The 16,516-nt window shown below is 41.7% G+C and overlaps 1 protein-coding gene across 2 annotated transcripts in view; it reads right to left on the bottom strand.

Annotated features, from left to right (window-relative positions):
* The window catches only part of Cers6 (ceramide synthase 6), a 240,580-nt gene that overhangs the window by 167,043 nt on the left and 57,021 nt on the right, over positions 1–16,516 (bottom strand). For both annotated transcript variants that reach the window (XM_041631425.1, XM_041631426.1), the window contains exon 2: positions 5,234–5,339. In XM_041631425.1, the coding sequence (XP_041487359.1) occupies positions 5,234–5,339 (106 nt within the window). The remainder of the gene's footprint in view (positions 1–5,233; positions 5,340–16,516) is intronic.

Below are 16,516 nucleotides of genomic sequence, written 5' to 3'. Positions count from 1 at the left end.
TTCCAGTCTGAGATGAAAAGCAGATTCTCAGTGTAGTTTTGACTTTCCCTTTGTCACGAGAGAAACATCCTGTTCATATGTTTAGAACCATTCAGGCTTTGCTTCCAGGTGAAGACTAAACTTGTGTACTGTCGAGCTTCACCCCCTTTAACATTAATATTTTCTAAACTTATTTGTAGGATTTCTTCATTTATTAGCGCAATTAAAGATTTTTTTCTATTGTAAAGGTTTATTTTTAGCCAGTATACTACGTCTTAAAAATACAAGTTTTTTTTTTTAAAAAAAAACAACTATGTGGCTATTTACTAAAAATACATTTGAATTCACCAATCTGTTCTGCAATTATTACTAGAAATTATGATTAGAAATCTCTTCCAATAGTTTCAAGGTGCACTTTGAACATCTACTGGTATTCTGTGGGAAGCAGAAGGCTGGCCCTCTCCATGGCTGCCCCGTGTCCATGGCTACCCTTCATCCTGGCAGCTCGCTGCACCTTTCCCCGCGGAAACCTTGCCCTGCTTTTCCACAGGTCTATTAGCCACGTCTCAGTAATATATGCTAAATTTTACCTACATAACAAGTATTAGGTTCTTCATACCTAAAATTGGTATATATTTATTATATTATATCTAAAATTAATATAACATTTCTTAAGTTAATGTAAACGTTAATATCTTTGTTGATGGCCTCCATGAGTATTTAAATGTTTTCTGCAAGTGCTTCCTGTACAAGGTTGTAATGTATACTTCTGTGGTGTTATTCTTTTCAGGTTTTATTATAAATAATGACATCCTTTCTTATAATCTTTTAACTATTTCATAATATATATAGAAAAAGCCATTTAATTCTGGTAATTATGCCCCACATTTTTTTCATCTCTGTAGTCTTAATTGTCTTAATTTTAAAGGTATACAATAATAGTCTATTACCAGAAATACAAGCTCCATAAACATAAAATCTTTAATATTGTACCTATACTGTAAAATGACTTATAATTGCTTTTTGAATGAAAGAATATTAAGGAGAAAATTTTGCTTCCTCCTTTCTAATTTTAATGACTTTCCCTCATATCTACTTGCTATCTCAAATACACATGAGCAACATGTGAAATCACCATTATTTCCTCCCCTCCTTTTGTCCTCCCCACCCAACGTTGGTCAACAATATTATCTTTCTTGGAGTTTGCTTCTGCACTGCCAACTATGCCTCTACTGCTATTGGATTTGCCTGCGTTGCTGATCAGCTGCCTCCCAGCTATTAAGTGCGTCTGCCTGCCATCAGTAAGTTTCCCACCATCTTCTCCTGCTCAATTCGAGTCAGTGGCACCCTTTTTATACTGTAAGAACATACACTGTTAAACATTCTGTTCCGACACCATCCCTCACAGTTCTTCCTCTCTTAGTTTTACAGTTTAAATATATTCAAAACGCACAAACTTTCCCAGTAATCTTGTATAATCTTCTGGTTAGCTAAAATTAATGACAATCTTCTTAGGAAAGAAAAAAAAATGAGGATAAATTACAGAGAACCTGTCTAATATTTTACAGGAATTATTTTATTATTTATGTGTGTGTGTGGTCTTTGTGTAAGAGAGAGAGAACGCATACATGTATGTTTTCATGTATATGAACAAGGGCCTTCAGACCCCCACAGAGAACAAAGGATACTAGAATGCCCCAGAACTGGTGTTCCAAGTGTTTATGAGCCACTAATGTGAGTCCTGGCAACTGAACTCTGGTCCTCTGGAAGAACAGCAAGCACTCCTAGCCTCTGAGCTACTTCAGCAGCTCCTGCCTTCCGACGTGTAACTAAACAGAGGGAAGGAGGCTCAGGACACCCTCGCTTGAGACTGTAGTCATCATACCCTTTCCTACTGCAAAGGCTCTCGAGAGGGACCAGAGCATAGAGGAAGTAAAGGGTTAATAGAAATCGGGACTCCACCGTTTAGTTTCCATGCAGCTGTCATGATGTGATGGAACTCCGTAGTGATGCGACTATTGGTGTATCACGCATATCGTGAGGAACACCCCTCCGGTGCTCTGTCAGAAGTCCAATAAAATCACAGGTCTCACCAAGAGACATGGGCAAAATAGTACTTCTGTTGGATATTGGTGCCCATCTGAGGTCTATAAAGTGTTTTCGTGTCTCTCCAGGAAAAAGTCATCCAACACTATGAAACACTGCTTCATAATCGCTGTATATTTTTACTCTTATAGTTTGAGAACTGATTTGATTTGGAAAGTGAGGTAGCTGGTTTCACTGCTTTGGTAAGAAAATGACCCCAAATTACAAACAATACAATTAAAAATTAAAACAATACAAATTAAAAATCAAATAACAACATAAAATGAGTCAAAAGACAAGCACTCAAAAACATTCACCGATTGGGGGCTGGAGAGACACGGCTCAGCAATTAAGAGCACCGATTGTTCTTCCAGAGGTCCTGAGTTCAATTCCCAGTAACCACATGATGGTTCACAACCACCTGTAATAAAATCTGGTGCCAACTTCTGGCCTACAGGGACACATGCAGGCATAACACTGTATACATAATAAATAAATCTTTATTTAAAATAAAAAACATTCACTGGCAAAAAAAATAATCATTTGGTATATTGAAATGGGCTCAGCAGTAAGTAACGGTGGGTCCTTTGGCTCCACCCCCAAACCATGGAATCCAAAGTTCTCAAAACACAAGGCAGCAGCAGAGTTTTCCCTCCTCATAGGAGTGAGGCAGCTAAAGCGTGGAGACACTGGCTGAAACAGACGGCGTACCGTTTACTAAACAATGTGTGTGTGGTGTTTTATTTAATCCCCATGAAATCCTGTGAGTACATTACCTAAAGATGTCTAAGGCCTCCAAAAGTTAAGGCACTTGTTGGAGGCCCAACATTAGTAAGAAAAAGATACTTCTTCAACTTACAGACTTTCAGGGTCTGACTCTGGCAAATACTAGGAGTTTTAATTATTTCCTAGTGGTGGTAGGTTCTCTATTTGTTTAGAATGGAGTAGGTCTCCCTGTAGGGCAGGGGGAAGGTTCACGGTAGGATTTAAAATATGTTAGATTTCCTTTAGGGCAGGGAAGGGAGGGACAGATAAAAGGCAGACAGATGTTACCCCAGGAGAAGAAACTGATGAAGAATGCAATGACTTGGGTCCTTCTGGTGACATCAGAGAGAAGAGTCGGAGAAGATGACTAATGCGGTCCCATATAGCAGGAGCCGGCATTCAGAGGGAATTTAATGTTCTATGGCTTATATCTTATAATTCTACTCACTTTTTGATGTAGTATAATGTGTTCTTGCTAGTAAAATCTAATGACCAAGGGAGCATGCTACAGACACTTAAGAGTCTGGCCTCATACAGAGGTTTACACCCAAATAGGCACTCAATGTCCCTTCCCATCTCCCGCTCCAGGATCCACCTACTCCCTCTCTTCTGTTCCCTATCTACTTATAGCTACTGCCTTTGGTTCCCCCAGAAGGGGCTTGAAACAACCAAATACAGCAAGGAGATGTAAGATAGGGTTGACTTCTCTCTCAAGTTTCTTGCTATGGGGCAGGGCAGCCACTTCTGTGCTTCCTGGGTGACTCAGCTAAGGGGAGCCTCTTGCCTACTTGCAATCTTGTAGCAGGGGTTGGGATGCCCTTGGAGGTCATCTATTCATCACGAACTAGGGCAATGGACCTGGAGATAGGAGAAAGACCTATCTGAACTTTGTCCCCAGTGCCAAGGCACAGTGTGTTCAGCTGTAGCTAGAGGAAAGGAGACAATAACAGCCAGCATGCTATGTATGTATTCAGTGAGACAGTGTGCCCAGGCATTCCTGAGGCTCTGTTTGTTCCATCCATATCCCTCAGCCTACAGACATTACAGCACAACCTAAACACAGCCGGACAGGCCTGAGAATGTGGCTCTTGCCTAGCGTTTATAATGGCCTGGATTTGAGCCTCAGTGTTGTAAGAAAAATAATGAGACTAATAGGAGAGATATTTCACTTTAGTAAGGTAAACTACATGGAAAAGTGAGGTTCTTTTCTAAATATTTACTTCCTCTAATACCACAGGGTATGTGTCCCACGAGGCTGAACTCTACAAATGAGCTTTCCCTAAAATTCCAATCATTCTCTTCCTTCTCCTTACAGAGGCATTAAACAAGATACCCAATCTGTCGTCAAAATTTTCTAGCAAAAGTATCATTTTTAAGAGGACAGAGAAAACTCCTGTAGACTTTTGGCAGGAGTGAAGGCAGCGAGGTAATCAAAAGTGTTTGGATACTTGAATTAACAGCTGCAAGCCATGAAACTAAGGGTGCTAATGGCTACCACCACAAACCAGAGAGAAACAGCATCGACTTAACACTGCCAAATCACACCTCATACACCTGTCTGGCCCTCCGGAAACCCGCAAGGGGTCAAAGGAACCGTTTGATCCAGAAGCGCACAGAACGCCACATCCCTCCTGTTGGTGCTTTCTTTTCCAGTCAAGGGTGAGGAGAGACACATAGGGATCTTAGGGTCTAAGAGGAAAATGTGTGGGCTCCGTGTTGGCTTGTTTCCTTTAGCTGAGGTTCAGATTGAGTGTCCCTGATGTTTCTCTTCATCTTCTTCACAGTTAAATATGTACCAATCACTTGCCTACTTCCTCCTCTGTTCTCTTGGTCTCATTTTTAGTTTAGACTTGCTTAACTCCCTTGATGCTGAATGTTTTCTCTCTTCACTTACTCCGCACTGTGAGCCTCTCTCCTAACTCTGCTGGCCCAGTTCCTTTATTCCTTCACACAGCAAGTCCTCAAACACGGCCTTTCAGTGTCGCTCACGTTTGACTATCACAACCCTAGAATGTTCGGGTGGTACTCACGCTCAGCCAAGAGGCTCCACTTCTCACACATGTATGTGCCCCACTGTAAGTTTTGACTGGTCACTCCCTCCCAGCTCGTATCTGTACGCTTCATGTCACCCGAGGCTGAAAAGGGCGCTGGATTGGACTAACCTCTATCTAATCAAGACCTTTGCACAGAGAGCTTGTAAAATCAGCTGGAGTCAACCAAGAGGTCATGAAAGTCCTTTATCTGCTGTTTGCACTTTGGGTCCAATCATAACACCTATATTCTCTCTTAGGAGCCGCTGTCTGATAGGAGAAATTGATCATCAGAACCCAGGAGAGACGGGATGGAATGACTGGACGTTAGGAGTGGAGGTGGAGAAAATCGGGTCCCTGGAAGACTCTCCTACCTTTGTTATAGCATTGAAGACCTTTTCCAGAATGGCGTTTGGCTGGGCAATTTGTGGTCCATTGGCCTGGATGTTGAGGGCTATGGCACATGGTTTGGCTATGAATCTAAAGGTTTAAAAAGAAAGAGAAGAAAATAATTCAGAAATTATACTTTTTAATAACTGTTCTTAGTAGTATCACTTGTACATTACTAGGTCATCCTAATTAGATGCTTATAGGGTTTTATAGCAACATTCACATGGGTAAACTCTAAGGCAGCCCTCTCTTAAGGCCACCAGCAGTCACATTACAAAGAGAAATTCTTTACAAACATTTAAATTCCTTGGCTGGGTATGGCAGCCCATGCTTTTAATCCTAGTACTTGGGAGGCAGGAAGATCTCTGTAAGCCTGGTCTGCGTAGTGAGTTCCAAGACAGCTAAGGCTATGTAGAGAGACTCTGTCTCAAAACCAAACAACCAAAAATCAAAACAGCAAAAGAACATTTAAACTCTAATGAGAACTGGCAGCTCTGAGGAGATGCCACAGGTTAATTATATGATTGCTTAAACCATAAGAAAGAAAAGGAAAACAGTCGTACTGGACTGAATCATAAGTGAACATGTGAGAGACATAAATACATAATGTACAGTCTTCTTACAAACACGTGCAGCCGTGTTATTATACCAGTGTGCTCACTGAGCATCTGAGCTCCCATGGAGGGCGTGTGCTTTTCAGCACTCTGGTGACAGATACAGCCATTCTATCTCCATCATCAGTGGATGTAGTACTGAGCCCTAATCCCTTTCAGTTTTATAATTTCTTGCTTTGCGGGTCATCCTCCACCCTTGCTCCTTTCTCCTAGGAAGCAATGAAGAATGATAAACGGCATGCCATCCCAGACAAGCTCAAGGCTGAAGGGTTTAAATGCATGAGTCGGACCGTTTTTATCCTAAGCAAATGCCTACGCCAAGATGAACAGGAAGGATGAGCCTCATTTCCCAAGCTTGAACGAGGGTCTGAGAGGAATGCATAGAGCACAGGGCCCTGGCGGGACAGTGACAGGTCTAGAAAACCCGCATTAAAGGAAAAGTATTTACATCTTCAAAATGTTTTAGGCTAACTGTTCAAGAAATAAGTTCCTATAATACTTCAGTGGTGCTGTTGAGTGTCTGCCGCTAATTTAATATCATAGGAGAGTATTACTAAGATAATTCAACGGTTGCCACAGGCAACAGCCAATAAATGCATAAAACAGATCAGTAGTGAGCCTTAAATGAGGCTTACTTAGCAAAACCCCACAAGATTAAAGCACAGCAGCCACAGAACGGAGAGCAGTATGACAAAATGCTGACTAGAACCTATGCCATAAAGAAAGCACCCACATTGGAAACCACAAGCCTGAGCTAGGAGAGACGCACACCAAAGGGGCACCATCGTGCTTGTTACCCTAGGGTCTCAGGACAAAGGGGAAGAAAGAATCACTACCTTTCCCTAATCTGTAAATCTTTGGGAAACTGGACTACTCTTCAGAGCCTTGCATTCTTGGTCCCTTCCGATGTGACACATTAGAAATGTGTCCTTCCAGACCTTGTTAGCAATGCCTTTCCCTTTTCCTAATAATTCCAGGTCTTCTCAGTAACCACGTACCAACAGCTGGAGCTCCCACTGGGAAAGACTCATCACTTAATGGGCCCTGACAACAGCCAAGTTCAGAACCTGTTTCTCCCGCCGTTCTTCCACTTGCTGGCTAAAGTACTCTCACAAGGCTTAGCAGAAGATGTGAAAAGATACGCGTGCTGTGAAAAAAAATAGGCTAAATGGGCAGACCCAACATGTAAGGGCTGAACCTCACTCTCCTGTGACTGGCTCCCACTCTTCCTCACTGGATTTCTCCTCAGCCCTTGTTTTGCCTATTCCCATAATCTCCAACACACTGTGTTTAAGCTCCTTAGGGATTCTGGCCCCACCATCATTGTAACAACCTGATAGTTAAATACAAGGCATGATCACTTCCTCTTTATAATCTCAAGCATGGCATGGGATTCCTTTCCCAGGAAGGTCAATGTAATAACTAGCTGGCCATGTCAACCAAGGTAAATCCCAAATTCTAGGAACTCAGGTGTGGTACATCAGAAGATGAAAGACGAGTTAAGAGAATTTAGGTCATTTAAATGAAGCCATTTAAAATGCAAATGGTCCATGGTGAGTGTACACAATAAATCAAACCCCATGGATTTTTTTTTTCAAGAAGCTACTGTGTCATTGGATGCTCTTATTTATACAGACAGAATACTGTGAACACAGAGTGTTTGATGGATAAAAGGATGTGTGATCAAGCCCAATGGGCTGTACGTTTTTAATTCCCTTGAACATCACTTCAAGTCAGGGTCATCTAGTATTCACAGTCTAGGAGACTGGCTTTTCCAGTACCAGAAACCATTTTCTCAATTCTCATTACCCCTATGCCATCAACCTTTCCCTCAAGAAGCACTTGGGTAGGCTCTCTCAATCCATACAATTGTTTTTGTTTCTGTGTTGTTTTCTCAATAACTCGACCAGTACAGAAAAGCAGTCCTTAAATTTCAAGACAAACAACTGCAGGAAAAGTTAATCCCCAATATTCAACAAGAAAAAGAACAGTTAACTTGATTGCTCATCGATATCTCCAGCAAGAGGATGATGTAGAAATTTCATTTGCGTTTATTCTCTGAAGAATTTGTGAATCATCTCCAGTACTTTTTTTTTTCAGAGAACATATTAAATTCCAAATAAAGCCCATGTCACAGCTACTACAATTTTATTACTTTCTGTCACAGTCCATTAGAGGAAAAAAATGTTGTTTCTAATGATAGAGCAAAGAGAAGAAGTGCACAAAACACTTTCACAGTGGTGGAGGGATGGAGGGAGAAGGATATGGAGAGGGAAGAAAGGAGAAAAGGAGGGAAGGGAGGGGAGGAGGGAGGGAGGAAGGAGGGAGGAAAATAGAGAAGGAAGGAGGGGAGAGAGAGAAGGAAGGAGGGGAAGTTAAAATACAGAGGGAGAGAGGGGAGAGAGAGGAGGGAAGGAGAGAGAGGAGGAGGGAAGGGGAGAGAAATACATGGATGACAATGGCCAACACAGCTGAAACCATAGCAGTGGGAAGGATCATGGACTCACAAGTTTGATGATTACCCCCACCAGGAAGTGCTCACCTACACTTCTATTTTATCAAAGGCTGAAATATCACCTTCCAAAGATCAAACATCTATAAAACACTTTCACGTACTATAGTTGAAAGTAAATATAATAAGGATGTAAGCTTTGAAAAACCCTGGTCTTGGCTAAGAAGCCGGGGAAATATTTTTCAGTGCATTTGAACAGCATGTATTTGTATTTTAAGCGTGAATTAATCATCCCAGAAGGAAGGAATATGAGCCAGGCCTTGATAAAATGTATACATAAAACATGAAAGTGATCTCTGCATTCAAAAAAATCCAGAAAAGGAGATTATTGAAAGACAGGTATAGGATTTATGACATTGCTCTAATTACTTAAAATATTTTATTATTTTTGATGAGTTGCAGGGCCAAAGACTGTTAGTCCTTTCCAATACTTGCATTCCCAACCCTTTTAAAAATACTTGAGAGCCTGTGATGGTAAATATGTAACCATCTACATGTTAATAAAATTGTATGGAAATAACTCTCTCTCTCTCTCTCTCTCTCTCTCTCTCTCTCACACACACACACACACACACACACACACACACACACCACTGGAGAAATCTCAATGAATGCATTAAATTGTACTGGTATTTGCTATCCTGGTTGTGATGCTGTATACTGTTTTATAAAATGTTATCATTGTGTCTCTCTGAGATCTGGCTATACTAATTGTGAGATCTGGCTTTACTAATTGTGGGACCTGGCTATACTAATTGTGGGATCTGACTATACTAATTGTGGGATCTGGCTATACTAATCGTGGGATCTGGCTATACCAATTGTCTTAGTTATGGCTTCTAGTGCAGTGTTAAATCCCTATGACCAAAAGAACCTTGGGGAGGAAAGGGTCTATTACATCAGCTTGCAACTCTCAGGTCATACTTCATCACTGAGGGAAGAAAGTCAGCTCCAGAACCTGGAGACAGGAGATTGGGAGAAAACTGCTTAGTGGCTTGCTCCTCAGGCTTGGTCAGACTGTTTTCCTATATACCCCAGGATCACCTACCTGCCTAGGAGTGGCACTGCCCCCAGTGAGTTAGTGCCTCTCACATCAATCATTAATCAAGTAAATCCCTAAAGGCTTGCCTATAGGCCAACCATATTGAGAAATTTTCTCAATTAAGATTTCCTGCTTCCCAGCCATTTCAGAGTTCATGTTAAGTCGATGAAAACCAGTCAGCACACCAATATGACAAACCAATATGAACGGATGACTTTCTGGATGAAGATTTTAATGGAAAAAGGAAAGCACTGGAAGGCACACTCTGTGACTAATGTGTTTGAGGAACAAGAGTCTGACGGACCTTCCATCTCTAGTCTCTGTACAACTCACCAACCCCTTCCAGTACTCTCTCCCCAAAGACCAAACAAAAGCAAAACCAACACCCAAGGGCTCTAGAGAGAGGATGAAAGTGAACAGGCTTGGAACAGAAGTCAAGTGCTGTAGCTAAGTGACGTGGGCGTAGAAGGGATCTGGGTGTCCAAACAACACTTCACCTTCTTCAGGTTGCTGAACAGATTTTCCGGATTTAATGATGAATCAAAAATAGGAAACAAGAGTACTTGGAGGCCTCTGAAATAAATCCCAGTCCATTAGAAACAGATGAGACAACCAAGTGCAGCGATGAGAAAGAACGTAAATCCCACCCCAAACCATGCTAGAGAGAAATCCAGCTATGTACAAGAGTATTTGCCCAACAGTATGCAGATAGCCTGGCTAACATCACAATAATTATGCAGATTTTAAAGCTAATGAGCATAGCATTTTGCAAAGTACTCTGGAGGAGCAATTTAGACAAACGTGTGTAGGTGACGGAGTCAGTAGGTGTGTGTGTGTGTGTGTGTGTGTGTGTGTGTGCGCACCTGTGTGTGTGTGTGAGTGTGCCTGTGTCTGTATGTGTTTGATGTGCATGAACTCATGTGCTATGATCTTATCTAAAACAACACTGTTTCAAGAAGAAAAATAATTACTGGAAAATCAGGATGGAGAAGGAGAGCCAACCATTATAGGCAGTTACCTTGGGCTAATAAGTACTTTGAAAAAAAGTTTCATACAGTTACCATGGGCTAATAAGCATTTTGTAATGTTTTATTCTTTTAAAACAAACCCAGCAATTCTTTGAAGTAAATATCAGTTCTATTTTATAGAAGTACAACATACAGTTCAATAAAGTTAAAACGTGTATCTGAGGTTTTGCGGCTACAGAGCTGAGGCAAAATTTAGGTTCCTGATATAATTTGATACAAATGGTCCCACCTACTCTGGGCTTGGCATGCTGAGAGGCTGTTTAATATTTCTAAACCCCGGTTACTACATTCATAACGTAAAATAAAATATACACGTCCAATTCTGGTGAACACCTAGATGATACATACATGCAGACTTCACAACAGAAACCCAGTGTTTGGCAACTATTCAGTTTATGTACACTCTTGCCATATTTTTATGAAAGGAAGCACATGTCCACAAGTCAGCAGGCATTCTAGCCTGTACTGGTCCTCATTCTGCCACAGGAAAACCTTGGGGTTGGCACAGGCTTCTGAGTGAGAGGAGAATTCACGAGCTCATAATGTCACTGAACACAACCTCCTTCTCCAGAAGCAGACTTCTCTTTGGAGAAATCATTCAGAAACTTTCTATGAAGAGTGAGGAAACCTGTTGTTATTTTCAATTTTCTGTGAGTCCACAATTATTTAAAAACAAAAAGGGATCTGTTGTTGGCTTGCCTTTTAGATCTTTTTCTTGGTGAGAAAGCAAGAAAGGTGCCTACTGCCAAGGCTGACAACCCAAGTGCAGCCCCAAAGAGCCTCATGGTAGAAGGGGAGAACTGAGCACAGCAAGGTGTCCTCTGCTTCACATGCAAATTGTGGCGCGCGCATGCGCACACACACACACACACACACACACACGCACACACACACACACGCACACACACACAGTCTTCCTCTTGGGGTTCTATTTTAGTTCACCATTCCTCAATCCTACATCATCCTACACCATTCTTACTAAATGTAAACCCCCTTCTCGTGTTGGCTTCTAGAGACAGGCACAGCCCATGCAATCCTGAACATTTAACATTCTTCTCTCTACTAGAAACAAAGAAATAAAGAGTCTGAGGCATAGATGTTTTTCATGCATCTTTCATGTTCTAACTTCAAAAAGAGCACTAATGATTTTACTTTTGAACTACAGCCTCGTTCTATACTTTAAGGAAACGGAGGAAGCCCTTGGACAATGGGTAGTCCTAGTAGCACATAACCATCAGCGAAGACTGAGCTAACAGTGGAGGCGTTTTAAAGGTCCCCGGAAGATTAATGAAGATTGTCTAAATAGCAATAATAAAGGAATCTGTCAGCCCTGTCCACCCGAAGCTCACTGAAAGGCCGTATCAATGACAGAAAGGCCACCAAATGTCATCAGCTAAAAACAGAAATCTTCGGAAATCCCAAATTGACCTAAGAAATGTCAAGTATGTCCCTTGTAGCTACACATTTACAGGACTCTAAAAATTTTGCATTACTTCATCATAGGTTCATTTCAACTATTGAAGACAGAATCTATAAAGCTTGTGCAAATTTTAATAAATGTGCCCTTATCCGAATAAGATCTATACCCCCTCCATTTCACAGGCACAAAACAGGAAAGACATTGTGATGTTTGCAGCAGATACACGAGTTCCTGCATTGGGTATGGAACTCATGCAAAATCAAATCTGATCTGCGTGGGTCAACGAAACCAATCCAAAGGTGACGTCACTGGGTGACAGGTACTCATTTGTCTCACTTTTAAAAACTTTAGCACCTGCTATGGACCCTAGCCATCATGCTGTATACATTAAATATACACAATAAAAGTGTTTCAAGAAGAAAAAAATGTGTGGTATGTACCTATGTAGAAGAATACCTTTGTAATCAGGAAAATGCAAGTTTCTACTGCTGCGATCCAGTTGATACTTGCCAAGTGTGACGTGCTTATGAATTCATTGTAGCTGTCAATGAACCATTGGAGACCAGCCCACCTGTCTGAGCAAGGATTCATTTTCAAACTGTTCATCCTTGTACACGGAAGACGGCACTCTGGGGACCGCTTATGAAATGATAGTCACACCTGGGCAGCATGTGTCAGCGACAGCCTTGCCTTTTTACCTCATGGAGTCAATCTCTGCAAAATCTCTCTCTGACTCCACAGTCTTTGACAGATCACCCAAATCAGACATCTTTCTCTGGATGGTGCCCCTGTTAGAACTCAGTCTGTAATGGGGGGCGGGGGGGGGTTTGACATTGGTGGCTCATCTTCCCCAACCGACCAGCTAACAAAAGTGGAGTTGTGGGAAGCGGGCCTTTGACCTTCACTCTGTGAACAGGTTGTCTTACCAAGCCTGACACAGGTAGACTTACCTTTAATTTTCAAAATTGGCCCTGAAATGAAGTGTGAGGTACGGGGAACCCACAGCCTCTCTATAACATGTTAATCCTCTAAGTCTACCGCAGTCACTGGGTGCTTTCGTGCTTTCTCTCAATTGATCCTCCAAATGCCCCCAATTTCGTCAATTGTTTTATGAGCGGAGGAAAGGTCCCACTGCATCAGTAAGCTGAAGTAGAGAGTGACGGATCCATCCGCTCTCTCTCAAGCGCTGAGCTCTCCCAACACTCCTGACTTGTGAGTTGGTAGCACATGCTCACAATCTGTGAACATTTTCTTTTCTGAACTATGCACCAATACCCCTGGTGCCTCACATCGCAAATATCCTCATCCAAGAATCGTGCTTGTTTCCCCCTCGAGCTACCACTGAAGATGTATGGTCCAACTAATAAGATGACCTTATTTGGACGGCGGCTCGCGGAAAACACAATGCCTCCGCAGAACATTGCAAAACAACATCCACAACTCTTTGACGGGGCTATCATCAAGTCCTGTATTAAAATTCATCATCCACATGGACTAAAATTCCCCCAGAAGCCATCTGCCAGCACAACAGCCTGAGCCCCATGTACCTGGTTTACAATAAAGGATGACTAGGAACAAATCAGGAGGGACCAGAACGAAGGCGGCAGCCTTCACAGTGATGGGAATGGGGAATGAGAAACTGGATTTGCAGCATCAGCGATATCAGTCGTCTAGAAAGCTGAACTACCGTGAGTCAACACACTTGTTCCATGATAACAAGACAGAGAGGGCCGGCAAAGAAGAGACGACTGTAGAGCCTCAGCTCTAACACCTCAGCCATGATCTGGAAGAACAGTTCTGAAGCCCAGAGATAATGGCTTCACAAGCCAGGACAGTGTTCTCTGCAAGTCTACCATATAAACTCTGGGATGCTAGCCCCAACTGGGCTCTCATCTTGACTAGATTCATGTAACACGGCTCACAGAGTTCCTGGAGGCTGATGGATCAGAAACTAAAGAGATATGAGTGACCAGGGAGTTTCTTTCTTCACTTCCCCATTTAAAGCCTCCTCTTGTTGGGTCTGATGTCCATGTTCTAAGAACACTATTCCAAAGAAGCTGGTAGGTGAGCTGGAAAGTGGTGGCACACACCTTTACCCCAGCACTTGAGAGACAGAGGCAGGTGGATCTCAGCGAGTTTGAGGCCAGCCTGGTCTACAGAGCAAGTTCCAGGACAGCCAGGATTGTTACACAGAGAAACCTTGCCTTGAAAACAAAACAAAGAAGCTAGCATGTGAATTAGGACAACTTTACACATAAAAGAAAACAGAGCTTTGAAGATAGGCTTCCCTACATATGTTCAAATCCCAATCTGATCACTTGGGAGCTGTGAGATGCTGTGTTACTTATTTCCCTCCTGGAGATGGTTTCCCTGCAATGCAACTGTATCACGCGACTACATGACATGAACAGTGACGGGCATACAGGCAGGGATGTGCAGGCTTTCTTCTTTGTGTATGAAAATATAACACAGCCAAGATTAAAGCAGTATTAAGAGTCAGCTCTTCTGGTTTGAGATTTTCATCTCCTAGCAGTATAGGAGCTACTACTGATCCTGTGAGACTATTTCTTTCATGGAAAAAAACCTGAACTAGTGAAGCAATGGAATCTGGGAAGATGAAAATTAAACAAAGAGCAAATTTGAAGCCCATCATAGCAAAACGGTTTTTGTATGAGTCAACGGAGAAAACAATAAAATATTTAATTTGTTGTTAATAAGGAAACCAGAATTTTCTCATAAAAGGCAATTAATTTTCTTAATGCAATCCTAAATTGTTGCAGGCACAGGACACAAATCCCTATTATTTTTTTAAAATTAATATTGCCTTATTTATTATATAATTCCTTGGACATAACTCCAGTGGCATGACCAAAAAGGACTTAAATGGACATAATGGTATTATATCTTCAAGTTCTTTGTTGGGAGCATTTATGAGAAATAACTCAATTTGGAAGTAAATATCAAAGCTTACTCAAATAAAAGAACTTGAAGGTTTTCTCATTTGAAGCACAGGAGTAGACTGAACCAAGGAAGCATTTGCTGAAGGGCAAAAATCTTACCGAGTGAGCAAAGGCATTCTTATCTACAGAACTTCTGAGGAGAGCCGTAGAATGTCCGGGATAATGGTGGGGTACAGGTAAGGAAATGATATTTCACTCAAAAAAAAAAAAATCTCTATTGAAAAGCCAAAGTCAATTTTAAAATTTTTCCCTTGGACAACAGATTTACTGAAACCAAACTACTTTTGGGACATCTGAGCTGTATAGGACTCAAAATCTGTATGTTTTAATTTCTCAGGTCTTATCATCCCTAATAAAGGGTTGGTTAATGAACTCAAGGGCACTGATATCACCTGGAAGACAGAAAAAAAAAATGCAAATTCCCACGCTCAGATCCAGGCTGAGTCAGAGTCAGTGTTTAACCGAGATCCTCACAGGGCCCCTAGGTACAGTAGTGTTTGAGATGCGTGCTTCATTCAGCCCAATGCTTCTCAGAGTGTGAGCTTCCTATAAGCTGCCTCAATGTCACCAGAAAACTTGGTATAGGGCAAATCCTCTGGCCCTGCCCCACCGCTATTCAACAGCTCTGAGGGTGGGGCCCACTAACAAGGCTTCTCACAAAACCTCCAAGCAATCTCAAGCATGCTGCAGCTTGAAAGCACTGCACTGCCAAGCGTGAACAGACCGGTCTAGGGGAGTGAGGAAGCTCCCCAAAGCGGGTCATTTCACCTGGACGGAGAGTGCCAAGAAAATCCTGCCTTAGAGCTCAGCCCCAATGTCTAAGCACAACCGTTGACCAAGCAACAAACCTCACAGGTCCCTTCACAGTATCCAGACAGCTACGGTTATCTCAATCTTGTTTTGTCCAGATAAAATTTCACCTTAGGTGAAGGCATAGACAGAAATACAGTTAGACAACTTGGACACATGAGAACAAATAATACAGTAAGATAAATATATTACCTTTTATTACCTCACCATAGATTAATATAGTAAAACTAAAAATATTATTAACTATATGAATGCAATCATGGCATAATAACTAATTCAAAATCCATCCTATTTATGGAGCTATGTGCATATATATGCTATATATATGCTATCATAAAATCCTACACTGGCCCAAAGAAGACTTGAACTCTCATGCTTTTTGTCCTGCAGGTCAAATGTCAACAATCAGAAGCAACACAAACACTATATTTTCAGTGACCCCATCATTCACTGATGTCATCACTCCAGCCTTTGGGATGATGTATACATAAATTTGTGTGTATACAAACACACACACACACATACACACACACACACACACACACACCACACACACGTCATCTTTCTACATTTCCACACACGCCATTCTTTAGGACTCTCAACTCTATTTCTTTTTCCCATGCCAAGTCTCTAATTTCACGGCCTTGTGTCTGCAGCACAGATTGACAAGGAACTGCTTGATGGAGACAGGTGATGACTAACCCCAGCTCCATATTCACTATTTCTTTTCATTAAATGCTTTTTATCCTGAAAATTGAGCTCCATGACTGCTCCGACTGCGCCAAAAATAACTTGGTGTGGTTTATTAAACAGCATTCAAAACAAAAACAAAGCAAATATAAATCACCAGTTTCTACGCCAATCACTGTTCACTGTTCATT

This window comes from Microtus oregoni, unplaced genomic scaffold (genome assembly GCF_018167655.1).
Source record: "Microtus oregoni isolate MIOR12 unplaced genomic scaffold, Mior012 000037F_ref0000500, whole genome shotgun sequence".
In the NCBI taxonomy this organism is placed as follows: domain Eukaryota; kingdom Metazoa; phylum Chordata; class Mammalia; order Rodentia; family Cricetidae; genus Microtus; species Microtus oregoni.
The sequence above is the reverse complement of the archived record's forward strand: the minus strand, read 5'-3'. Positions and strand labels throughout refer to the sequence as shown.